This window comes from Ambystoma mexicanum, chromosome 9, assembly GCF_040938575.1.
Source record: "Ambystoma mexicanum isolate Mex_15411 chromosome 9, UKY_AmexF1_1, whole genome shotgun sequence".
Taxonomy (NCBI): Eukaryota; Metazoa; Chordata; class Amphibia; order Caudata; family Ambystomatidae; genus Ambystoma; species Ambystoma mexicanum.
Window position 1 is genome coordinate 353,796,803 of NC_090931.1, and position 27,815 is coordinate 353,824,617.

The 27,815-nt window shown below is 42.6% G+C and overlaps 1 protein-coding gene across 3 annotated transcripts in view; it reads left to right on the forward strand.

The window, feature by feature from the left end:
* HIP1 (huntingtin interacting protein 1) overlaps positions 1-27,815 on the forward strand; it is a 1,552,273-nt gene that overhangs the window by 1,017,996 nt on the left and 506,462 nt on the right. For all 3 annotated transcript variants that reach the window (XM_069614772.1, XM_069614774.1, XM_069614773.1), the window contains 3 exons: positions 4,788-4,924; positions 5,512-5,622; positions 20,913-20,971. In XM_069614772.1, the coding sequence (XP_069470873.1) occupies positions 4,788-4,924; positions 5,512-5,622; positions 20,913-20,971 (307 nt within the window). The remainder of the gene's footprint in view (positions 1-4,787; positions 4,925-5,511; positions 5,623-20,912; positions 20,972-27,815) is intronic.

Sequence of the window (27,815 nt, forward strand, 5' to 3'; positions counted from 1 at the left end):
AGCACTCCTCCCTCACCCAGACACAGATCTCAAAATCCTTCCTAAAACTGAACAAAATTCAACCTCATTAATCCCTCAGAGAACGTGCAAGTACAGGTTTAGGTCTATTTGTCTGGAAAAAAATTACCTTTTCCAATTTGACCGAATTTCTTTTGTTCGTGTTTGTGTTAGAAAATGGGGGGCATGACCCCACTCCCCCTCACCTTAACCTATTCCCTTACCCTACCCCACATGCATATTTAATTTAAATTGACCGAAAATACCCCCAAAAACGAACAAAAGATTCTGTCAAATTGAAAAGGTCAATGTGGTTTGCCATCAAATATGCTAATACCGCAAGTACAGACCTACCTGGCAGAAATCAAGGAGGACAGATTAGCGGCTTAACATTTCACCCATAAGCAGGCCCAATCAATCACCTTAACCGCCTACCCCTTCCCTCTCCCTCACCCCCTTTAGTACTGAGATGAGGAAGAGGGCTGGAGCAATGAAGATGATTAGAAGTGGTTAGCCAGCGCTGCAGTGTAGTCTATCGAAATTGCTAAACTATGCAGGGAAATTTAAAACTGCCACAGCTGACAGACTTATGAGAGAGAGGCCAAGACTGAGTTTGATGGTAACTTTTTCTAACCCGAGTCACAATGTGGGAGGCAAACAAACTGTTTGAAGCAGCACAGAGGCTGACCTGAACGAGACAGAGAGAAACGAGGAAAAAAGGTAGCTCATTGCTTGAGAGCCCGAGATGACAGGCGCTGTATGCATCAGCAGAAAGCAAAATGAGAGCCAGACGACTAACGGGACGCACACTGAGTCAGCAAATTGAAGTGGACGGAGAAGGAGAGATGCTGAAGCTGCCTGGTGAACCCAGAGAAAGTGAATGGGTTACCGGTGCGTCTGAAAGTGTATGCTGTGCAACAGAAACAGCGCAAGTGGCGCAAAGTGAAACATTTGAAGAAATTGGAATATTTGCGAATAATATTAAAAACGGGCTGGCAACCCAATTCTTTAAAAGAGAAGTTAATGAAAATGCAAACAGGATTGGAAAAGGGGCAGAAGCCCAATTTTTGAAAGGAAGAGTGGAAACTGAGACAAACTTTGCTAAGCAAGAGTCAGCGATCCAATATTGGTCAAGATAATAGTGTCGATAAAAGTCCTGGCAAATTAGTGAACCAGACACACGATTTGGGAGTCTCACCCGTGAGCGAAACACAAAGAGACTTTCTAATTTGACATCCTGCCAGGAGAGTAAACCAGGAGTAAGAAGTAAAGTGAATGCTGAATGAGGAACAAGTATAAAAGGGAGGAATCATACCCCTTATTGGAGAACTGATGTGAAAGTTGCAAATACCCAGGCTAGAGAGTACACTAGGGATATACAAAAATAGAGCACCTAATGGAAAAGGGAAGAATAGTGCCCCTTTTAAATTTATGGAAATACAGAGTGTGAGAAACTGAACATTCAAAAGAATTGTATTGTTTGAAGGATATTCAAGGGAAGAGTTATCCCTCTTAAACAAGTGTGAAGTGTGACCAAACGACTTAAGAAGCAGGGCAACTCCTGTTAGAGTTATGGATATATAGGATTCCCCCCAAACTGCTTATTATTTTGAAAACAAGTCTATAACCAACACTGAACATACCTCTGTGTCCGAGTCTTACTCTTGATCCCCTACACTACCTATACAGTCCATAATCGCTTTCAAAATGTTGATGTTATTCGTGCTCATGCTGGCCAAGAAACAGAAGATGCCAGGAAGCCACAACATCACAAGAAGACATAACATGACTAGGCTGGAAACCAAGAGCTACAAGAAAGAAACAAAAACTAGGAATCAAGCTTTCCATTGCACATCTGGAACATGGATCAACTTTCCAAAGTGCGTCTGGCAGACCCCATTGCTCCTTCTATTTATGAAAGGTATGAAAATACTTCTCTGAACCATGATTACTGGTGCTGCTGAACCTTTGATCCTTTGTCTTTCCATGTGTTTTATGGGCTATGGGGTCTTTTACTCCATAGGGTCTCATGTGTTTTTGATGTGGGTTACACAGCACCCTCCGTGCCGTAACCCAGGGGGTGTCGTAGCGACCCCCCAACATAGACTCCATACCCTGGGACTGACTACTGTCTCCCAGGGCATGTAAAGTCACCATTGTCTGTACTAGTCCCAAATTATGAACAGAAACCAGTACAAACCGTCATATTGTGGACGTACTGGTCAGGGCAATTCGATTGCCCCGGGGTCTGTTGTTCGAGGGGGCACGTCTCCATCCCCCCTGATCGAGTTTTGGCTGGTGGCAGTGGATACTACTTTTTATATTCGACCGCAAATATATCTCTATGGGATTTTCCCATTGTTCGAGGCTACCAGCTTTAATTATTTAATTCTTATAGCCTCGAACATACCGCTGGTTTATTTATTTAATATTAATTCATTTTTGCCAGAACTCGATTCTAAAATGGCGTTTGTGTTCGCTTCTGTGACTCCAACCCAAGTAGAGCATTTTGTTCCACTTTTTGGCGGGCTTCTCCACAGAAGCCTCCAAAAGTGGTGCCACTCTGTCTGGGTACCACAGAGGGTGTGTGAGGGGGTTTAGGCACCCTGGACTGAGTTGCCTTGGCAACTCAAGTCGCACTCTTGTGTGATTGGCCCAAGTGGTGAGCCGGCCGGCTCACCACTTAGCATGTTTGATTGACAGCTAGGCTGAATGAATGGGGGTTTGCTGCATAAAAGCAGGGCTTTGGTGACTGGAACTTCAGAAGTCGCCACAGGACCTAAGAATCCGAGGAGGGAGAAGCTGAGCCGACCTGCAACGACGACACCACCGGTGGAGCCCTGCTGAACCGTCTCACCACTTTTCCCGACGACAGAGGAGATCTCCAGTCCGGAGAGTCTTCTTCCTTTGACTGGTGGGGATAACCAGTTTTGCCTTCTTTTCACCTTCCTGGAGCATCTCTTGGCCGCCTTGCCCGTGCCAAGCACCCCGGCAACCGGAATACCACGGCTTACCACTACCGCAAAGAGAAGGGTAGTGCCTTTTAACCGAACGAACTCTGCGGCTGGTTTCTTCCCTGGCAGTACAACGACCTTCATTTTTCCTCCACGGCGAGACCTCCTCTTCCTCTGGACGAAACACCGACTTGCACCCGCTGCCAGGAACAACTGCCCCCGCTGGAGCTTCCTTCACACTTAAGGTACTGTGTCCCGCCTGGCTTCCCTTGCGACAGATCATTCGGGGTGACAGTAAAGCCTCGACTTTCTAACCTGGGCTGGCCTGGGACAACCTCGCTAACTTTTCCTGACTTTAATTTCATCCTTTGTGTGCAAACTATCTACAAGACTCTTTGGGCATAACCCCACTGTGTGAACCTGGACCCCTTCTGCTTGCTCTCTCTAAGAGTGGGCCTTGCAATTGACATCCTTGCTCTCCAGTAGAACTCTGCCTATCCTGCCTTATTATGGTTCGTTTAAAAGTATTGAAATTTGTGTGCTTCCATAACTCTGCCTTTTTCCCTCCCTTTTTAATAACTTATTAGAGTGCCATCTTATGTTAAGCGCTCACCTCTGTCTGAAAATAAGTGGGGTTTCTCACTAATACTTGTCTAATAGGTAATTAGGGTTGTATATATATAATAGAGACTGTGTGCTGAATTTACTTACCTCTTTGTGCTAGTGTAATTTACAAGTGTGTCTTTAAAAATAAATAATTATATACTTTTACACCCAAGCTCTGGTCAGTGTTTGCTTTTGCTACTGTATCTCTGTACCTATTGTGTATACTCTACATACTGCCTAACTCTTCTTGAGGGAAGTCTGACTGCTCAGCCACAGCTACCAAGTGAATCTGTGTGGTACAGACTGCTACCAAGTGGGTTTACTGCCAAACACCTGTAGTCTTAAATCTTTTGCAGTGGCCCCTAAGGGAACTGCACAGGTTTATGCCTAACACCCGCACATTTACAATTTTATTTTACTTATTAGCTTAGTTTTTAATACATGAATCTCTATATATTCAGCTGCAGACATGGAGAAATTGATGTGGCGCTAACTTGGTGGCACAGTGAAAGCTCATTGTAGAGTTGGGGTGGGTGCGATGCTGTATTTCTGGTTCTAGGTCTTTTTTTCTGCTTTTTGAAGGCGCACATAAAAGAGATTTTTTTCAGTCGATTTTGTGGAGCCCTCAAAAAGCCAAAAGAGCACATAGGTACTTTTTTCGGTTTTTGTTTTAAATTTGGGGGGGTTTCACCCACCGAGCCCCCCCTTGCCTCCATATTACCCCATTGTTCCGCCCTCACCCTTCCTGTTCTCATACACTGGTTTTCACACACACCCTTCTCCCCCACCCCCATCTCTGACATTCCTGCGACTCCCCTTAAGGGTCTTGCCGTGCCTGTCAGCCCATGCCCGATACAAAGACTGCTCTGTGCAGTCACAGAGCGGTCTTTCTAAATCTATAATTTTATTAAAAATTATTTTACTTGGGTCCGTATTTCCATAGAGCTCACTGAGAAACTACAGTGCTGATATAATTTATGCTGGGTAGGGTAGTGGAAGGGACTAAGGTTGCAGTCCTGTATTTGTAAGGGTTTAGTTAATGGTGTAGGAAGTAATGCTGCAGTGCTTGGCTATGGTTGTCTTGTAGGACTCTGTCCAAAAAATGTGCTACCGTGCTGTACATTTCATCTGGCACTTCTGTAGAAAATACCATGTGAGTGATGCTGCTACACCAACGTAAAATGCACTGTGGGTCTACCCTAACTATTCCTTACCTTTGCTTTCCTGCAGTTTTGTTTGAAACCTGTAAGCAGTGTGGCGCTGATGTTCTCTCCTACCTCTCATCCCTGAAGCATGAGTCCTCGTTGGGCAATGGGGACTGCGAAGCAATTCGGGATTGTCTGAATAGGATTTCCTCTATTGGTGAGGTAAGGAGGTCCAAAACAATGGCAGTCTTTGAGGAACCCCTTGAAATTTTGTGATTTTTCTGGTGCTGTCTTTGATCTAGACCAGCAAAGACAGCCTGATAGCCTGATGGGTCACGGTCAGGACTGCAAAGCAGGCACTGAATTTGGGCCCTTTGATTTTTTTATGGGATATCTTCTGGAGCCACAGTTATTGCTTTGTTGTAGCAATGGTTGCCTCCTTGCATCTCTGTTCTGAGCTTATGCTCACCAGTGTTTAATAACTATGTACTATCTTTGTAAAAGTGCTTCAATGTGCCCTGGCATTTGGAGCTCATTCTCACTCATTCATTTTTCACTGTGCCTCGTTAATAGGGAATGTGATTTTCACCTCTTTTCCTCTGTCTCTTGGCTCTAGGAGCTATGGTTATCACCAGTTCTTTGTTACCTTTTGTGTCTGCCTTTGATTCTTACTCTTGCGCCCTCTCTGTAAAAGCTGTAAATAACGTTGCTATATATCCCATCAGTAGGAGTTGTGATTCCCATCTTTTTTTCTCTCAATGTCAATCAATAGGAGCGGTGTCTTACCATGTGTTTCTTGGACTTTGTAGGAGTTGCGACCCAAGGGTTTGGACATCAAGCAAGAAGAACTTGGAGACCTTGTGGATAAAGAGATGGCTGCAACTTCTGCTGCGATTGAAGCTGCTTCTTTGAGAATAGAGGTGAGATTAGGTGTCCTTACTGAATAATGAAATTAATAATTAAACGTTTAGTGTGGACATTAAATTGTTGGATCTTGCTTTGTGTGCAAGTTAGCCCTTCAGACCTACATATTGGGATGATCAGCCAGTCCACATTACTGGAGCAGATTTATAATTCGGCCCATTCTTGGACTCGGCCACTCCTGCTCGCACAAATTTCCTCTGCATTAATTGTGTCTTTCATACCTTGCAGAGAAAAGGTTTTTCCTTGTTTGGAAAATGTTGGTGTGTATAAATAAACGGTTTATAGTCATAATGTCGACAAAAAAATGTCGACAGACAAAAATGTCGAAAAAATAATGTCGAAAATAATAATGTCGACATTCTATACTTTTAATGTAAAAAGTCATAATGTCGAAAAAAAAATGTCGACATTTTTTTTTCGACAATATGACTATAAACCCTTAACACTATCAACACCTCACCCAACACCCTCCTGCAACCCCCCCACACCCCACACCACCACCCTCCCACCCCTCATATGCAACACATTCTAATTATTTATATATTTATTTATTTATTTTTTCAATAAATAAATAACCAACAAAAAGTATCATTTACTATGGGGGGGTCCCCCCCCCAACCCCCCCTCACCCAACACCCCCCTGCCACCCCACCACACCCCCTAACCACCCTCTCACCCCTCATACTCAACAGAATCTAATTATTTATTTATTTATTTATTTATTTATTTTTTCAATAAATAACCAAAAAGAGTCTAATTTACTATGGGGGGGGGTCCCCCCCCCCAACCCCCCCTCACCCAACACCCCCCTGACACCCCCCCACACCCCCCCCAACCACCCTCTCACCCTCATTCCCAACACATAGTAATTATATATTTATTTATTTATTTATTATTCAATAAATAAATAAACAAATAAATAAAAAGAATATCATTTACTATGGGGATGTCCCCCCCAACCCCTCTCACCCAATACCCCCTGCCACCCCCCACCCCTCATACTCAACACATACAACACAACAATAAATATATATTTATTTATTTATACAACATTTCGAAAAAATGTCGACATTAATGTAAAATGTCGACATTTTTGTATGTCGACATTATTGATTTTCGACATTAATTTGTCGACATTTTGACTGTCGACATTATTGTTGTCGACATTATGACTGCACACCTAAATAAACATCATTGAGTGTATAAAATGTGAAGAAATTCCTTATTTAAGAAAATATTCCCTAATGAACTAAGAGAAGATTTAATTCAATGATTTGATGTAGATACATGGCCTTAAAAGAGCAGAACCTCTGCTCACACTGAGAATACAGCTACATTCTTGTTGCTTTGGGCTACAAATAGATTCCAAGAATAACTTAAAATCATCTTATTTGGCTCAAGGCATAGGGGGTCATTCCGAGATTCGAGGCTGCCATGCTGCCATGGTGCTATTGCAGTTTTAATCTGGGCATGGTGAGGCTATGAATTTGTGGGGTTCTCGTGGGTCGTGTGGAAGTATGCAGCGTGAGACAGGTGGAAAGGTAGGATGGGGCCTTGTTGGCCAAGCATTTGTACGTCAAGGCTATAGTTTTCAAGGCAATTCTTTGTTTTACTGGGAGCCAGCGTAGATCTGATCTGACGTTTGAAATATAGGAGTGCTTAGGGATATTGAGAGCCGCTCTGATGGAATTGTTCTGGGTGGTTTGCAGGTAGAGGGCACTGCAGTAGTCAATCTTAGACATAATGAGTGTTCTTGCTAATGTAAGGGAGTTGTGGGGGGTCAGAAAATGTCTGCAGGCGGTGATGAGTTTACAGGTATAGGCCGAGGCCGACCTTACTGCATTGGTTTGTCTGTTCAGTGAAAGAGCAGAGTCCAGATAGACTCCTAGAGTTTTAGTGTACTTGGAAACCTTAATGACATTGCCATCAATGGTGAAAGACTTAAAGGACTGGTCTAGTTTATTAAGGCGTTGAATAGAGCCTAAAATGTAAAGCTCAGTCTTGTCATCATTGAGGCAAAGTCATGTTGTGCCATCCAGGCCTGAATAACCAAGTAGACATCATTCAAGGATTTGGTGTCAGCTGTGTGATCTCCTGTGATAGGGATGAGTATCTGGGTGTCATCGGCATAGTTAGTGTAGGAGACACCCAGATAATCAAGCACATCAAAAAGAGGTTTGGTGAACACAAAGTGTTGGTGACACACAGGAACCTTGTGGGACGCCACAGTGAATAGGAGAGGGGTCCGCGGATGCTGTAGGAGAGAAGACCCGCGTGGATCTGTTACTTAAGAAAGAGTTGATCCAAGCGTTGGCAGAGTCAGAAAAGTAGGTCGCAGATTAAAGATGTTGGCAAAGTATTTGGTGATTGACCTAATCGAATGCCGCAGAGAGATCGAGAAGTAAGAGTAACGCTAATTTCCCGTTGTCTTTTAGTATCTCGATTTGGGTTTTAAGATTGATCAAGGCTGTTTCAGTTCAGTGCTTAGGGCTGAAACCGGATTGTCTCAACCCAAGGAGATTGTTTCAAGATATTCTTGGATCTGCAGATATGCTGCACGATCTAGAATCTTGAGCAAGAAAGAGACCGTAGTGATAGGTCTGAAATTTGTTGGCATATTTGGGTCGACGGATGGTTCTTTGAGCAGAGGGATCACCCAGGCGTCCTTGAGGTTGTCAGCGACTATGCCTGTTTTGAAGGAGGCGTTTATGAAGGCCGTGATGAAGGGGGCTAGATCGTGAGAGGCTTCCCTGATGATGGAAGCTGGGCATGGGTCACCTTGACAATTGGAAGGTTTAAGGTTGTTCATAATTCCTTCTACTTCAGCGGTAGTAAGCGGGGAGAAAGTGAACGGTTTACAATTCATATTGGCCTGGCATGAATCAGTTGAAGGAATGGTCAGAGGACTGTCCGACTGTAGGGAATTTTGTTTACCTCTGATTTTGGTTTGGAGAGATGCAATTTTGTCCAGAAGTGCTGTCTGAATATTAGTGCACCAATTGCTGTCTTTGGTGCAAGAGTCTGGGGGTACTGCAGGGGACTCAAGTTCCTTAAGAATTTAGAATAATTCTTTAGTATTAGATTGTGCTGACAAGATGCGGTTATTGTAGGAATCCTTTTTTGCCTGGAATATAGCTTCTTTATAGTTTAGAGTAGCAAGGAAGAGTCTTCCTTGTGGGCATCGGAAGGATGGCTTTTCCAGCGAGATTCCGCACTGCGTTTCGCTTTGCGAAGCACTTTTAGCTGTGGAGTGAACCAGGAATTGAGGTGCACATACTGTTTAGGTTTCCTGAGTTTGAGTGGGGCGATGGCGTTTATAGCTGAAAGCACCACTTGGTTATAGGTGTCGGCTAGGGTAGTAGGATCCGAGCAAGAATCATTGACGTTGTTAAGGGTAGGAAGGATGAGGGGGAGTAGCTTCTCAGACTTTGTATCCTTTTTATTTCTAGTAGGGATGGCAGGTGCGGTGTACTACTTCAATGTTGAAGGTAATAATATGGTGATCTGACCATGCACATGGTGAGTTCGAGAGTAGACTGATGTTACAATTAGTGTCACTTAGCAAGTCTAAAGACCTCCCTTTGATGTGGGTAGGTTCTTTTATGTGATGGGAGAATCCTAGATCAATTAGGGTGTTGGCGAGATCAGTGGCTGTAGGGTCGTTAGGGTCTTGGTATCCTAAATTGAGGTCTCCGAGAAGGATGATTTGTGAGTTAGTTTTAGCTTTGTCAAGTACTAAGGAAGAAATGTCATCCACAAATGATGTGGGGGGGGCCAGGTGGTCTGTAGATTAGGTGTATAGTGGCCGTTTGGTTAGTGGATAGTGGAAGTTTGACCGAGAGAAGCTCAGCCGATTCCAAGATTGAACTAGGTATGGCTCTAAGTCCTAAATAGTTTTTATGTATGAAGGCAACTCTGCCTCCTCTGGAGATACGGTCGCATCTAGTGATGGAGTACTCAGGAGGAATTGCAAGGAAAAGTGCAGGGCCAGAGGCGGCATGCAGCCAGGTCTCAGAGATAGCAATAAAGTCAAGCTCCTGTGTCTTGATAAGGTCAGCAATGTCAAGTGCATGAGCTGCGAGGGACCTAGCGTTGACCATAGCAGCCTTAATCTGTGTGACTTAACCTGGTAGGGTTAGGGACAGCTGACATATATGGTCACATATACATTCCAGTGTATGTGACTGGAATAGTGCTTGTCATTTTTGTAAGTAGAAAAAATTGTAGTTCAGGAGGATATCTCGCACTCACACCATACACTTAATCTAAGTTTAAACTTAATGCACGTCCAACATCACTATTCTTCAAAATAACTCAGTCAATCCAAGAGATCCATTTGCGTAGTGCTTCTCAAATTTGAATGTCTTTAATTCATCAAGAAAAAACAGCCGACACGTGTTTCGACCACTGGTCATTCTCAAGGCTGTACAAAATTATAAATTCATTCAATATATAAATTATTCAAAAAAACCATACCATATATTGCCACGTCAGGTCAGGGTGAGGGAAAATTCACGCCATGATCAAGAGTTTAAATCGATTTTCAAAGGAAAAAACATAAATTGAAACCACAGATTAGTTTCTCACTCAATACTGTCTGTTCCACAAAGTTAAACGGTTCTTGACTATATTTCACAGTAAGACCCACTTATATATTCTCTCCAAATTTAAACAAAGTTAAAGGAATAACCATTAGACTTCAAAATATTAACTTCATACATGGTTAGTTACCTCTAAATGAGAAACTTAAACCCACACACCTTGTGAAACCATTCTAGCAAGACCAAAATGTGGGTTTCCAAAATAAGTGTGAATGTGTTTTCATTCTCTTGTTAGTACTTTGTTAGACAGTTATACTGTGATTAAAACTTACCCCATATACTAATCTCTATAACTCTCAAATTTGAGGTCTGAATGTCAGTTGGTCACACTTGATCTTTGATTGAAAATTGGGAATTCCAATCCTGTATGGAAAAAAACCCTATCATTATTGCATATTCACTTCTATAAAGCCTGAAAATCCCATAAAATAATGTCATAAAAAATGGAAATGCTCACCCACCTGTACGGATGTGTTTGATGAATCAAGTATGAAATATATGCTGTAAACTCCTGTAATCTTATACGTGTAAATTGTAGGCTCCAAGATTCAAAGTTCTCCTACAAAATAATGGACTCAACTTGGTACAAGTATCTAAAAATCCTCACCTCCTTTAAGCCAATTAATTACCCTGCTAGTCAATGTCATTCCATTTCCTCCCAAATTCCAAAAAGAGACACAAAACGACCCCTTTCCCTCTTAAAATTGTGATTCATAAATACATACCAATCCATGGGCTAGATCCCAGATACTAGTCATCTATTTGCTCCAGAGGGCTCCCGCGAATATCGCCGGCTCCTAAATACGCTGCTATACGCGAAAAAGTGGTCCGCATCGTGATGATGTCACGCGTACATGTACGTGATGACATCAAACGTGCGTTTAATGTAAACAAATGTTAAAGTCACTAATATTTTAGGCGGCATCACTCGCCGCCCATTGACAACATGGGTTCTCAAATTCTTGTTAAATAGCTGTTAACTACCTAGCAAGATGTTTATCTTTGCCTCATATAAAACAGTTAGTATTTACAGAATCTTACTCAGTTATTGTACCCTTAATATATATAGGGGTGTATTTAAGTTGGTATGGCAATGTCTCATTCAATAATTGTGCCCTCATAGTATATGTTTGTGTGAATTTAGATTGATGTGTTGCTATTAGGTTTTAACCCAGACCAATTCATTCTCCTGGACACATTAATATATTTGTCTCTTAAAGGGGGCGCTGTTGCGTCTCCATACTTATCCTCTCACTGAAGTTTAAATAAAATTGTTATTATGTATTCCATCATTCTGGTAAAGGGTAGAATGGCTTCACAAGTGAGAAGTATGTCATTTTCACCCATGAAATTACTGTCGATTTTAATAATGCTTCATAAAAATACATGCATCTCATGAACCTGGTTGAGGCCAAATATAGTACTTCTTAAAAAGCAGATTACTTTACACTCTTGGTGCCTCAATTTGAGCCTAAGGTTACCACCCCGTTTCCCCATCTTCATTTGCATTAGTCCAATAAATCTTATATCTTCTTGATTATCAAGCTGATGTTGTTGCTGCCAATGTATGGCCAATGGTGACTTAGGATCAGTACTCCTTAAACTGGCCAAATGTTCCCTTATTCGGATTCTCAGTTGCCAAATAGTGCTACCAATGTAAAGTTTACCACATGTACAAATAATAGCATAAACATAGCACGTGTTGCAGTTGATAAACTCATTCATCTTGATTGTCATTCCATTAGCATCAGTAAATGAATCACAATTTGCATGGGCATATTTACACTGGTTGCAATTGCCACATTTGAAAAAACCCTTTTTCCTACTTAGCCAAGTTACTTTAATGTTGTCTTCCTTAACATTAAAAAAAGAGGGACTCAATTCTTGTTTAATAGTATTTGCTCTGGTAAAAGTGAACTTAGGTTTCTCAGTCAAGAAAGGTAGCAGATCCTTATCTAGTTTCAAAATGTCCCAATGTTTAGACACCATTCTGTAGAGTAAACAGGAATCCTGTGAAAATTGTGTTATAATTGAAATATGTTCCTTCCCTGGTTTCCCCTTCGCACGGTCACATAGAAATTCAGCTTGACTGCACTCTCTGTACTTATCAGTCGCTTTCTTTATGCATCTCAAATTATACCCTCTATTTTTGAATCTATCCGTAAGCAAATTAGACTCCTTGAGATAATCCAAATCTAAACTACAATTTCTCCTGGCTCGATAAAATTCCCCAGCCGGGATATTGTCAATTGTGGACCTTTGATGACTGCTTTTTGCTTAAAGTACAGAGTTGACCTCTGTTGGCTTACGATATACTTTGGTTTCAATCTGCCCATTCTTAACAAAAATATGTAAATCTAGAAAATCAATGTTCTGTGAACTCGCTGAACCAGTAAAGCTGATACCAAATTTGTTTTTATTGGTATGTGACACAAAAGTTTCAAATGATTCAAGAGACCCTTTCCAAACAATTAAGACATCATCTATAAATCTCCTCCATGCTATTAAATTTGTTTTAAAGATTTCTTGATCATAGATATGTGTTTCTTCATATTGGGCCATAAACAGATTTGCCAGGGATGGCGCAAATTTAGCACCCATGGCAACCCCTTTGGCCTGTGCATAGTATCGTTCATTGAAAATAAATACATTGTTATCTAGAGTGAATTTTAAGAAACTTTTAAGCATGTGTATATGTTGCATATAAGAAGCAGATGAGTTACCAAAAATGTAGTCAAGTGTTTGAACTGGTAGATCGTGATCTATACTAATATAAAGCGCCGAGACATCTAGAGTGGCCAAAAGATAATCTGATTCCCATTTCAGGATCTTGAAAAATTGCAAAGCATGAACACTGTCTCTAATGTAGGATTTCATTTTAACAACATGAGGTTTCAGGGCTTCATCCAAGTACTAGGACATGCCCTCTGTAACCCACCCTATACCACTCATTATAGGTCTAACTGTTGGTAAAGTTTCATAGGTCTTATGTATCTTAGGTAGAAAATATAGGGTGGGCATAGCAGGTTCCGTATTAGTAAAAAAAAATAAAAACCTTTTCATCCTTTGTTAAGAAGCCTCTCTCATACCATAACTGTATTAGTTCCAAATGTTCTGTTACAATTCTCTTTGTTGGCTTGGTTTTCAAAGGGGTGTAACAATGTGGAGTATTTAAATAAGACATGGCCATGGTAATATAATCCTTAGTATTCATCACCACAATGTTACCCCCCTTATCCGCTTCTTTGATAGTTATCAATTTATCATTTTTAAGGCCTCTAACGCTTCCGTTTCCTATTTGCTCAAGTTGGATTTGCGTTTCTTTCTGTTCTAGGTCCTGCAATCCATATGTTTGTGAATATCCCTTATGATTGCCTTATGGAAGGTTTCAATTACATTCTCTGTTCCCAAATGGGGTGTACATTTTGATTTTGGCTGCAGTTCTTTTAAAGTAAGGTGTCTGGTATTGACACCCAGTGTTTGACAAATGGCTTCTGAATCTACAGTGGTATTTTGGTCTAAAGTAGTCAAGGTGGTAATATTATGAATGTCAGAAATAGCATACGAACTGAGTGGATTCAAGGCGGTCTTAGGCAGAAATATTTGTACCTGAGTTGTAAAGAATTTCTTTAATTTCAGTTTTCTTAGAAATTTGAAAATATATATCTGAAAATTAACAAAATCTGTCCTTACACCTGGTGCAAAAGAAAATTCTTTATTCAGTACAGCATTTTCGGCCTCCGAGAGGCGCTTAATTTAAAAGAACTGCAGCCAAAATCAAAATTTACACCCCATTTGGGAACAGAGAATGTAATTGAAACCTTCCATAAGGCAATCATAAGGGATATTCACAAACCTATGGATTGCAGGACCTATAACAGAACGAAACACAGATCCAACTTGAGTAAAGAGGAAACGGAAGCTTTAAAGGCCTTAAAAAATTATAAATTGATAACCATCAAAGAAGCGGATAAGGGGGGTAACATTGTGGTGATGAATACTAAGGATTATATTACCATGGCCATGTCTCATTTAAATACTCCACATTGTTACACCCCTTTGAAATCCAATCCAACAAAGAGAATTGTAACAGAACATTTGGAACTAATACAGTTATGGTATGACAGAGGCTTCTTAACAGAGGATGAAAAGTTTTTTTTTTTTACTAATACGGAACCTGCTATGCCCACCCTATATTTTCTACCTAAGATACATAAGACCTATGAAACTTTACCAACAGTTAGACCTATAATGAGTGGTATAGGGTGGGTTACAGAAGGCATGTCCTAGTACTTGGATGAAGCCCTGAAACCTCATGTTGTTAAAATGAAATCCTACATTAGAGACAGTGTTCATGCTTTGCAATTTTTCAAGACCCTGAAATCGGAATCAGATTATCTTTTGGCCACTCTAGATGTCTCAGCGCTTTATATTAGTATAGATCACGATCTAGCAGTTCAAACACTTGACTACATTTTTGGTAACTCATCTGCTTCTTATATGCAACATATACACAAGCTTTAGAGTTTCTTAAAATTCACTCTGGATAACAATGTATTTATTTTCAATGAACGATACTATGCACAGGCCAAAGGGGTTGCCATGGGCGCTAAATGTGTGCCATCCCTGGCAAACCTGTTTATGGCCCAATATGAAGAAACACATATCTATGATCGCATGGAGGAGATTTATAGATGATGTCTTAATTGTTTGGACAGGGTCTCTTGAATCATTTGAAACTTTTGTGTCACATACCAATAAAAACAAATTTGGTATCAGCTTTACTGGTTCAGCGAGTTCACAGAGCATTGATTTTCTAGATTTACATATTTTTGTTAAGAATGGGCAGATTGAAACCAAAACATATCGTAAACCAACAGAGGTCAACTCTGTACTTTATGCACAAAGCAGTCATCAAAGGTCCTCAATTGACAATATCCCGGTTGGGGAATTTTATGGAGCCAGGAGAAATTGTAGTTTGGATTTGGATTATCTCAATGAGTCTAATTTGCTTACGGATAGATTCAAAAAGAGAGGGTATAATTTGAGATGCATAAACAAAGCGGCTGATAAGTACAGAGTGCAGTCAAGCTGAACTTCTATGTGACTGTGCGAAGGGGAAACCAGGGAAGGAACATATTTCCATTACAACACAATTTTCACAGGATTCCTCTTTACTCTACAGAATGCTGTCCAAGCATTGGGACATTTTGAGACTAGATAAGGATCTGCTACCTTTCTTGACTGAGAAACTTAAGTTCACTTTTACCAGAGCATATACTATTAAACAAAAACTGAGTCCCTCTTTTTTTAATGTTAAGGAAGACAACATTAAAGTAACTTGGCTAAGTAGGAAAAAGGGTTTTTTCAAATGTGGCAATTGCAACCAGTGTAAATATGCCCATGCAAATTGTGATTCATTTACTGATGCTAATGGAATGACAATCAAGATGAATGAGTTTATCAACTGCAAGACGTGCTATGTTTATGCTATTATTTGTACGTGTGGTAAACTTTACATTGGTAGCACTATTCGGCAACTGAGAATCCGAATAAGGGAACATTTGGCCAGTTTAAGGAGTACTGATCCTAAGTCACCATTGGCCATACATTGGCAGCAACAATACAGCTTGATAATCAAGAAGATATAAGATTTATTGGACTAATGCAGATGAAGATGGGGAAACGGGGTGGTAACCTTAGGCTCAAATTGAGGCAACAAGAGTGTAAACTAATCTGCTTTTTAAGAAGTACTATAGTTGGCCTCAACCAGGATCATGAGATGCATGTATTTTTATGAAACATTATTAAAATCAACAGTAATTTCATGGGTGAAAATGACATACTTCTCACTTGTGAAGCCATTCTACTCTTTACCAGAATGATGGAATACATGATAACAATTTTATTTAAACTTCAGTGAGAGGATAACTATGGAGACGCAACAGCGCCCCCTTTAAGAGACAAATATATTAATGTGTCCAGGAGAATGAATTGGTCTGGGTTAAAACCTAATAGCAATACATCAATCTAAATTCACACAAACATATACTATGAGGGCACAATTATTGAATGAGACCTTGCCATACCAACTTAAATACACACCTATATATATTAAGGGTACAATAACTGAGTAAGATTCTGTAAATACTAACTGTTTTATATGAGGCAAAGATAAACATCTTGCTAGGTAGTTAACAGCTATTTAACAAGAATTTGAGAACCCATATTGTAAATGGGCGGCGAGTGATGCCGCCTAAAATATTGGTGACTTTAACATTTGTTTACATTAAACGCACGTGTGACGTCATCATGTACATGTACGCGTGACGTCATCACGATGCGGCCCACTTTTTCGCGTATAACAGCGTATTTAGGAGCCGGCCATATTCGTGGGAGCCCTCTGGAGCAAATAGATGACTAGTATGTGGGATCTAGCCCATGGATTGGTATGTGTTTATGAACCACAATTTTAAGAGGGAAAGGGGTCGTTTTTTGTGTCTCCTTTTGGAATTTGGGAGGAAATGGAATGACATTGACTAACAAGGTAATTCATTGGCTTAATGGAGGTGAGGATTTTTAGATACTTGTACTAAGTTGAATCCATTATTTTGTAGGAGGAACTTTGAATTTTGTAGCCTACAATGTACACGTATAAGATTACAGGAGTTTACAGCATATATTTCATACTTGATTCATCAAACTCATCCGTACAGGTGGGTAAGCAGTTCCATTTTTTATGACATTATTTTATGGGATTTTCAGGCTTTATAGAAGTGAATATGCAATAATTATAGGGTTTTTTCCATACAGGATTGGAATTCACAATTTTCAATCACAGATCAAGTGTGATCAACTGACATTCAGACCTCAAATTTGAGAGTTATAGAGATTAGTATATGGGGTAAGCTTTAATCACAGTATAACTGTCTAACAAAGTACTAACAAGAGAATGAAGACACATTCACACTTTTATTTTGGAAACCCACATTTTGGTCTTGCTAGATTGGTTTCACAAGGTGTGTGGGTTTAAGTTTCTCATTTAGAGGTAACTAACCATGTATGAAGTTAATACTTTGAAGTCTAATGGTTATTCCTTTAACTTTGTTTAAATTTGGAGAGAATATATAAGTGGGTCTTACTGTGAAATATAGTTAAGAACCGTTTAACTTTGTGGATCAGACAGTATTGAGTGAGAAACTAATCTGTGGTTTCAATTTATGTTTTTTCCTTTGAAAATCGATTTAAACTCTTCATCATGGCGTGAATTTTCCCTCATCCTGACATGACATGTGGCAATATATGGTATGGTTTTTTGAATAATTTATATATTGAATGAATTTATAATTTTGTACAGCCTTGAGAACAACCAGTGGTCGAAACACGTGTCGGCTGTTTTTTCTTGATGAATTAAAGACATTCAAATTTGAGAAGCACTACGCAAATGGATCTCTTGGATTGACTGAGTTATTTTGAAGAATAGTGATGTTGGACTTGCATTAAGTTTAAACTTAGATTAAGTGTATGGTGTGAGTGTGAGATATCCTCCCGAACTGCGATTGTTTCTGTTTACCCATTACAAACTTTGTGGGAAGTTTGAGGGAAGGATATCACTTGCTGCCGACCTTTCATTAAGGTTTTAAGTGTGGTAAATAGCGCACACAGTCTAATGGCGATCCCACAAATACTACGAGTGCATTTTTGTAAGTGCTACACGTTTGATTTTAGGTCATGGGCTGATGCTTGCATCAGGCCATGCTTGCAAACATTTTACCTAGGTCATGTGTTGGATCTAATCGGTTCATCCCACCATTCCCTTCTGTAGCACCGAAAAAGCCAATTGACTGAGAGTACGTAGTAGTTCTCAGCATTGGATCTTTTTATAGATTCCCATTTATATTTGAATATTTAACACCGTGGAATATTCTTATAAGCATGTGAATTTCTGAAGAATTTCTGTGCTGAAGACTTATATTTGCAGGTATCACTTTCTTTTGTTCTAGGTAGCACCTACTGTTCTCTCAACTGCCGGTGAAGTGTGCACTAAAATCTTTATGGTGAAATAAAACTAGGTCCCACATTCCGCAACTCTGTTTTTTCTATTGTGGGCTTCCTGATTAGCCAAGTCATGTCCAATATGATGGGCCCCTTGAAACAGATTTTATACCTGGTGTGACCAATCTGTGGATATCGTCCCTTCTCCGCTAGGAGAAGGCCTTTCCCATGGGGCCAGGGCGATGCGTCCACAGTACAATAATCCCGCTGCAGGGTGGTTAACCGAGGGAGTATCACATGGGGAAGGAAGCCTTCTTTGGGACTGGGGACCACTATTCCCAGGAAACACGGTATGCCCCGAGCTTCAGTGCCGCCAACGCTTTCTCCATTACCAGGTCCTACCCAGAGCCAAAATGTTCTGTTGTTAAATTAGTCAAAATAACATACTTGACTAGACTGAAATACCAACCATGTATTTTACATTTATTTTGAAAAGAAGTACTGAGAAGAAGAAGATGACCGAGAGTCAGAGGATCACTTTGAAGGATCAGAGTAAGCGGTCTAGCTTCTCACAAGATGTCATTGTCCCAAACCAAAGCAACAAACCAGCACAGGAGTTCAAAATGAGCTCAGCTGGGATGCGAAGGAAGAACGTTCCTACGAGGAGGAACTGAGGGAACCGTGCATCGGCGAGCAGACAGGAGCCGAACGGGAAGCTGTGAATCAAGAAGGGGGAGAACACAAACCTGGTCTGATGCTTGAATGATCCCTCGTGCTGCTTCCGTGACAAACCTCTGGGCACCCCAGACCTCTGCAAAGCACCTGTGAGGAAAGTCGCATAGCCGGGCAGAGTCAGACTTTTGTAGAACCTGCCGCTTACTCAAACGCTACCCCAAATGCTATCAGAGCCTCGAAGAACAGCACAGCTGCTTGGGAAACGCTGGTACAGAGAACACAGAAGCTAACCTGTACGCCTGAGAGGCGTTGGCGGTCTGGGGAAGCAAGGTGGTGAAGAGAGAGCTTGGAGCAAGAGGATCGGGGACCCTGAAGGGACATTGCGAGAATGGGACTCGCACCCATATGAAAGCAAAACCATAAATGCGCCCGGAACCCCGAGGAAAAAGAGGGTCTGGGACACTGAAGGGACATTGCAAGTCTGGGACCCGGACCCACATCAAAGTCAAAGTATAAGAGGATGTAGGACCCAGAAAATAACCAAGAGGGAGAAATCACATGTTTGGCAGGAGAGTGAACAAAACTGATACGACAACCAAGTGCGAGTTTGGGACCCAAACCCATATGAGAAGTCAAAAATAAGAGGGTCTGGGACCCTTAGTTAAAAAGGAGCAAACAAGGGAAAGTGATATACTTGTCAGGATAGTAAACCAAGCAAATACAATCCTTTATTGGGAGTCTGGTACCTGCACCCACATGAAAAGCAAAAGACTTGAAGTAGCAAGTGTCAAGAGGGTCTGGGAGCCTGTGAAAGAGGGACAGTCCATGAAAGCATAACCGCTTGGCAGGAGAGTAAACCAAGCCGTTTCGAGCCTTGCGAGTCTGGGACCCACACCCACAGAAGTTAAGTACAAGAGGGTCAAGGACCCTGAAAGTAAAAAGTACATAATCCTATGCTTAGTAGTAAAGTGTGCCAAGTTGCTGGGATATGAGCGCTGTGAATCTAAGAAATGTATCCTATATTAATTACTGAGTGACATTTACCTAAAATGACTCAGAAGTCCAAAGGGAATGAAAGTAGACGTTTTCTAGGGGAACACAACCCTAGCCTTGGAATCCAATACTTTTCTGTTGGTTGGAACTACCATCAAACCTTTACTTTGGGAACAGATCATGCTTGCACATCTGTTTTAAGTTGTTAGTGTTAGGAACAGAAATAGGCTTTTGAGACACGACAGTGACAGACCTTTTGGTTTGGACATCCTGATGATTTCATTTGTTGTTTTTTTTGAGGCAGAGAAACCACTCTTAGCTTTAGAGATAGAGGCCTTTTTCCAACCCTTTCAGATGGAATTATAGGCCATTTGAAGCGAAAGTGCAAAAGTAACATGGATGAATATAACTCCCATGTGGTAATCCACCCATTCAATTGCTTTTAAAAACATACATGTTTCTGTTCCTTTCTGAGTATGTTGTGCTTATCGCTCTGATTTGTGCATGAAAAGTGACTGACCATTTCTTTCCTTTCACTGATTCCTAAATTCATTAGTGGAGGATTAGAAAAAAAGAAATTTTCAAGAGATTGCTATCCTGTTCAGACCTTATGAACCTGTTCAACCTATTGTCTGAAGTCTCGTTCTAGTGATCCAAGCATTGAGTGAAGTGAGATTGGAATAAGAACGAGCGAAAGAGAGAAATGTGTGGGTAGGAATGTTCTCAAACTGGTCACAATAGACTAGCAAAGGTTTCCAAGCAGACTTTGTAAAGAACTCTTGCTGATAATAGCTTAGTAGGGCTTGTCTTTGAACCAGGCCACACAGCCACAACAGAGAATAGCTGTGGATTGGTGGAAGGGCAAAGGACACAACTTGACAGGCAAAATGTGTGAGCTGACACTTATCAAAAATGCCTCTTACGCAGACAATAAAGCCTATTTCTTATGGACAAATGCAGCTTTGGAAAATGGTCTTTCTGCCACCTTCTAACATTCTTGTTTTCTTTCCCTTTACCAACAGGAAATGCTTAGCAAATCACGTGCTGGAGATTCTGGAGTCAAACTGGAGGTGAACGAGAAGTTAGTATTGACACCCACCTCCTCCATTCGCTTTTCAGAGCATCTGCTTAGTGAGCTTCTTCCCCATCCATCACCCAGATCTTCATTGCACTGTCTAATTTCTATTTGCTTTCTGTTGGATAGTCCAGTTCTGATGCTTGTGAATCTGCTTAGAATCACATGCTGTGCATATAGTCTGACATCTAGTGATAATCGCAGAGTATTGCATCTTTTTTTCAAAGCTCGAAAAATGGATTTAGACATGGGCGTGACTGTAACACTATCCCTGACGTATAGTGTACCCAATATCCTTCACACGTCGAGGTCCCTTCAGATCATTTTTTGTCCACCTAATTAGTCGGTCGCATATAATGCGGAGCTCTTAAGAGTTTTACATTGCCTTTTCCTATTTCTTCTGAGGTTCGCTTGCCTTCGACGACTACTCAACGGCTGTTCGACGCCTGCTCCTGTCTGCCGACGATCCATCCATTGACTGCTCAGCGATTATTTTCCCCTTGGCCCACCAGCCCGGCCTTTACAGTAAGGAGAGTGGGGCCCTGTTCATACTGTCTTCTCCTACGCAGGCTGAGAGTCACTCCCCTGCCATCGCCTCAGATGAGGTGTCTGTCAGCAGCCGCGGCTCCGATTTGGAGGCAGTCTACATTACTGTAGTGCCCTCGTGCTCCCACGTGCCCGTCCCAGACAAGAATGCCACCGGCAGTACTATGGGCAAGCCACATGGCAGCGACAAGGACACAGGCTCCAAAGCACACAACCGCTAACCTTCCCTCGGCGTAGCCGTCGAGGAAGGCTTCTGCGCCTGCAGGCCTGGCAAAGTCCTTGACTGGGCCTTCTGAACCTCGTTGTTCGCCCTCTGCGCACCCGCCCTCACCCGCTACGCATGGCAGTAAATCCTCCTCTGTAGCAGGCGCGCCGACTAAATCTATGGCCTCTGACACAGTGTCGTGGAAAGACGCGGTAGCGTCGTAAGACGTGCCTAGAAGGGTCCACTCATCGAAAACACCCCCAAAGCTTCGGGAGAAGCTTTCCAAAGCTACTTTGTACACTTTTGACCCCAAGAAAGCCTCCTCTTTTTCCGAGGACTATTCTTCGACCTCTACTCCTCTTTCTGAAGCCCTGCACCAGCACCCAGCCCCTTCTGCATGTCCCTTGAATGGACCAGTGACCGGTTTGAGGCTTGTATGAATAAAATCGCAGAGTTCATTAATTTCTCAGGCCAATTTGATCATATTTTAAAAGGACATTGGGATGTTGACTCCTGTCCTGTCCCTCCTAAGTCACAGACGTCCGCTCCCCTGCTCAATTCTCATCCCTGATTGAATCGCATCAGGACCCTTGGGTGGATGTTTTTCTGGATGACCCAGGTGATCCAACTAAAGACACTCCAAGGCCAAGACAGCCAGGATCCTACTTATCAGGACCCCTGACTAGAACCCTGTAGATGACCAGGACACGTGGCCTACCACCCCCGACATGATCCTTACCTGCTAAACATTTTTCTGGACGCTTCTCCTACTCTCCAGACCAGGGACTCGCCTATTGACGATCAGATGATGTTCAGTAACTTTCTAAAGAGTGCTGCTGATCACTTTCAAATTACGACACAAGAAGCCGTCCCTTATTCGGACTTTGTGGAAAGTATCCTTAAGGAAAAGACCCCTGTCAGCCAAGTTATTCCTTGGTAGAACTCAGTCAAGAAGCATCTGGCCCCCTCATTGTTCACACCATTGCTCACACGTGTGAATAATCCCTGTGTAGAGAAAATGTTCTGCCCCTTCGGACCCACTGTACATCAGTGGCCATGCCATTCCGGACTCCCCTTGTCACCACTACTACATGGATGAGGGCTGGAGTACCACTGTCCTCGTCAGCATACCCTCCCGACAAGGACTGCAAGAAATTGTACACCCTTAGCAAGCATGTCACCACCTCTGTCGCCTTCTCCACCAGTATAGCCAACAATAGCATGCTCCTAGCGAGCTACAGTGGCGCTCAGTGTGGTCTTGTCCAAGAGGGCCTCCAAAATGTCCCAGAACCCGCTCGCACTCGCCTTTTGGCCGTGGTTACAGAGGAGATGGCAAATCACCCAGAATATTCTTAAAAATACCTTGGACTCTGCCGAAACTGCAAAAAAATGCAGGTTATAAACTGGAGACCCAGGTCTCGCTAATCAACAAGACGGTTAAAAAAGCCAACCTTTTCGGTAAATCAGTTGATAAGTCTCTGGAGCCCGCCAAGAAAAGAGCACGAGACCTTAAAATTGCTCAATCAGATCTCGGCCATGCCCTTCGTCCAGCGGGGCAGTTTCAACACCCGCCTGCCCTTTCGTGGGCAGTCCTTCTCCCGCTCTTCCCAGCAAAAATATGGTTCGGGGGGATCCAACTGGTCCTCCAAACAGGGCTCCGCCAGTGGTTTTCAGTCTACTCAACAAAGGTGGTTTCGTCAGGGGGAAATGCAGAGACAAAAAGTCTGCTTCCAGAGGCTCCCCGACCTCCACCTACAAGTGACTCAGCGGTACAGGTCCCCTACGACACTTCCCCAGTCGGGGGATGCATAACATCTTTTACCCACTGTGATGGACCACTCAGGCAAGGTAGTTTGGTTCAACAAAATGTATAGTCTTTATTGACATTTTAAAGAAATACTGAAAGTAAGAAAATATATATGTATATATATATAATAATTAATGCTTCCCAATCAGGCTCTCAAATTCTCCTTAATCCATTCCAGGCTTGAAGCCCTGTGAGGTTTCCTTGGAGGGTAAGGTAGAAACCTGGGTTTAATCCTCATAAGCACAACTGTATGGGGCTGCTGTCTCTTCGCTTCCAATTCAGGTCTGCAAGAAAGAGGAGAATTCAAAAACAGTTCCTCCTCTTTGTCCGACTTAAATAGGGGCTGGGTACCCTTGGACCAATCGGTGCCCTCTACCCAGTTTAGGCTTGAAACCCCCCCCCCCCAAGCCCTGCCCCCATCCCTTTGGGATGCTGGCCGCCATGATGCCTTCCACATGTGTGCCTTGATGCGAGGACTGGGACTGCTGCCTTCAGAGTCCATAACGCTAAGTAAGCTACAAAACTGTTCGGGAGTATTTGTTTTCCATTTTGTGAGCTGCCGTTCGAGCGGCAGCTCATAAGGACTTTTACACTTTCCCTGCGACTTGGCCGTGCTGCGGTGTTCTGTCTGTCCCACGCCTGCACGTTCTTCGTTTCGCTGGGACCAGTTGCTTTCATGACTGTTTATGGGCCAGATTGCAGCCGCGCTCCGCTCGGCGATGATAATACCCGTGTTGCTTTCATGTTGTTTTAGTTGGCCTGGTTGCAGCCGCGATAACGTTTGTCTGCCTGCATGATTTCCTCCTCACTGTGTGTGCTCCCGTTCCATGTCGGCATCTGTTGTTCCTGATGCGGATCATTTAAAATATGGTCACTACTGAGGTTCCTGGGTTCTAGGTTTTTCATGGCCACCTCCCCAGCATTAGAATTCATGTTGTCACACCCACGCGTGGGAGGGGATCACATCAGTGGGTACTCCAGACCTAACTCACGTGTACTGCATAAAATTCCTCCATCCACCCCGCTACCACGCACCTGGGAGCAGACGAGTATCAGACCATCTGCACATCCCGTTGGATGAGGTTCAGGTCCAGCTGAAAAAGGGCACCATTAAAGCCGTCCCTCATTTCCAGGTAAACAAGGGTATCTATACATTATGCTTCCTTATACTCAAAAAGGATCTAACTATGCACCCTGTTTTAGATCTGCGTCCTGCAAAAAGTATGTCAAGCCTCAAAAATTCAGGATGACATCTCTTCAGGAAGTAATCCCATTGCTGCGGCAGGGGGATTACATTGCCTCATTGGACATGAAAGATGCATACTTTCATATTTCAATGTTTTCGGCGCACAGAATGTACCTCTGGTTCAAGATACAGGACATGCACTGTCAGTTCAATGTTCTCCCCTTCGGCATTGCCTCAGCCCAAAGGGTATTTACAAAGGTACTAGTGGTAGCGGTGGCTCACCTGAACAGGCAGTCCATCCCTGTGTATCCTTACCTCGACGACTGGTGCATACTGGAGACTTGTACAGAAAATGCCTGGGAAATACCCAGAAGACAGTAAATCACCTATTCAATCCAGGATTCTCTCAACGAGAAGAAGTCAGGTCTGGTGGCCAGCCAAGTCAAACAGTGGCCCTGATTCGGACAGAAGACAGGCTTGTCTTCCCCTCCAACGAGAGGGTTCAAAACATACTGTTCCAGAACCCTCATTATGTAGCAAGTGACAGGGTAACCGTTTGCAAGGCTTTGCGGCTGCTGGGGTTGATGCCTTCCGGCATCTTGGTAATTCCTCACGCTTACTTGCGCCTGCGTGCCATGCAGGAGTGGCTTTCGAGAAAGTGGTGTCAGGCCAGCGGCCAGTGGGACAATCTAGTGATTGTCTTGACAGCCCTCGTTCAGTCTGATGGCCAGTGGTGGCCAAGGGAAAACCTTGAAAACCTTCTCCACCCCCGCAGTAGAGGCCACTCTCACCACGGACACATCTGTCAGGGTACGGGGGGCCCACCTCCTTCAATAGACCGCACAAAGCGTTTTGGTTCCCATCAGTAGCATCCAATCCCATCTGTTGGAACTGCTTGTGGGGTTCAAAGGCTCACCTTCAGGGGAAACAGTTCTCGTCCTTACAGACAGTACCACAGCCATGTACTACCTGAACAAACAGGGGGGCATGCATTCTGTAGGGTTATCCAAACTATCCCAGAACATCTGTAAATGTGCACTCAAACGCGACATGTTCCATCACAACATGTTCCAGGGGAACTCAATGTTCTGGCAGACGTGCTCAGCAGAGAGTTTGACCTACCCGTACAGCACGAGTGGCGCTTGCAAGTGCACATCCTGCTCAACTTCTTTGCAGAATGGGGTTTTCCAGACATCGACCTGTTTGTGACTCTGGAGAACGCCCAATGCCCAGATTACACCTCCAGGTACACACCGAAGCTCTCCAAAGGGAACAGTCTCTGGATGACATGGTCCGTGAGATTTGGCTTCACTCCTCCTCCCCTCTCCGATTCCCCTTCTCAACAGGATAGTGCACAAGATGCACCAGGAACAAGTCACAATGATCCTGGTGGCACCCTTGTGGGCCCGGCATCCATGGTTCCCCCATCTCATGAGGATGTCAGTTTCCCCTCCCAGGAAACTGCCATGCCTGTACAACATGCTTTCACAAGACCATGGGTAAACAGTGCATCCATGCCCAAGACACTCATCTTAGCAGTTTGGCTCGTGAAGTCTTAGAGTTTGGGTGCCTCCAACTCCCTCAGAGATGTATGGACATACTCGGGGAATCACAAAAACCCAACAGAGCCATTGTTACTCCAATAAGTGAAAACGCTTTATCTGGTGCAATGGTAAGCAAGGCATACATTAGTTTTCAAAAATTGATTAGCCGAGTTTGCTAATTACATTTTTCTTGATTAGCAAACAAACCCATTTGATTAGCAATTTTGTACTAACGTTTGTAATGCCACCAGAAGATACTTGTACCCAAGATATACAACGAGCAACAATACAGCAGTTTTGTATACCACTGAAGTAAGCCATTAGTGAGATAAGTCAGGCCTTGCAAATTCTTTCTGTAAAATGGTGCATGTCACCACAAACCCACTTTAGTTTGGCACACTGCTGCCACCCAGAGCCAGTCATGCACAGTGAAACTTTTATTTGACATTTACTGCAAACAAAGTAAAGTTTAAATACGTTTTTAACATCCCCTGCAAATGGCACTGGCCCTTCTTAACATCTACTCGACTATGTGAGTCGGTGAAAATACTTTGCGAGCGCTACTTTAATTAAATATCAAGTTAGCTTTGTGTATTCATTATGTAAAAGACTAAGCAGAGTGGATGGCATAGCAGGCATAGACCTGGGCAAATTAGGTAGAATATTGTAGTTTGCGGCCATCTCACGCTCAGGGTAGCGGGTATAAACCAACATAAGACAGAATGTCAAGCAGTATGGTATCAGCTCATGGGTTGAGCACCAGTTGCAAACTGTATGTAACCAGCAGGAGACAGGACTAGGTTTGCCATCAAAGCATTTGGCAGCGTGGTCATGTACATTTTCAAAGCTGTTCACTCGTCAATATGATGCATCTACCCCAACAAAATTGACACTGAGATTTAGATACAGTTCACTGTAAAGCATGGAGACAATGCAGTGTTTTACAGTAGCAATACTGTAATTATGCATTATGTAACCCATCACATTTTTGGAAACAGAATTGAAAGCCTTTTAAAGAAAAAATAACTAACACATACTGGTCTTTGGCAGACAGGATACAGCTAGCTTAATAACAGTATTATCCTGATTTATTTCTGGTTTGCAGTTATTTGAAAAATAAAAATACAATGTATGTAGCATTCCCACACAAGCCTTTTGGCAGAACATTAGTGAAGAGGATGATTACTGCTGTAGTCTTTCTCCATTAGCCCCTTTGAACTTGCACTGAACAGATCAAAGAGGGTGGAGAGAGCTCTGAAGGCAAGGCTGTGCTTTCATTGAACAAGGTAACTTAAATAGCTAACTTTGCTACACAAGTGCCCATTTAATTAGCAAACCTACAGAATTGCTTAGCAGATTGCTCTACAACACTGCTTATTTTATGCCTTGGGTAAGTCAATCCCATTGACTGCTTCCCCAAAGATATTGGCCCTCATTACGACCCTGGCGGAAAGGGGTTTACGCCGGCGTAAAGCATGGCGTACCTTTCCGCCTGACTACGAGTTCCCGTAGCGCCATGGTGATTTTTACGCCTGCTTTTTGCAGGCGGAAAAATCCATGGC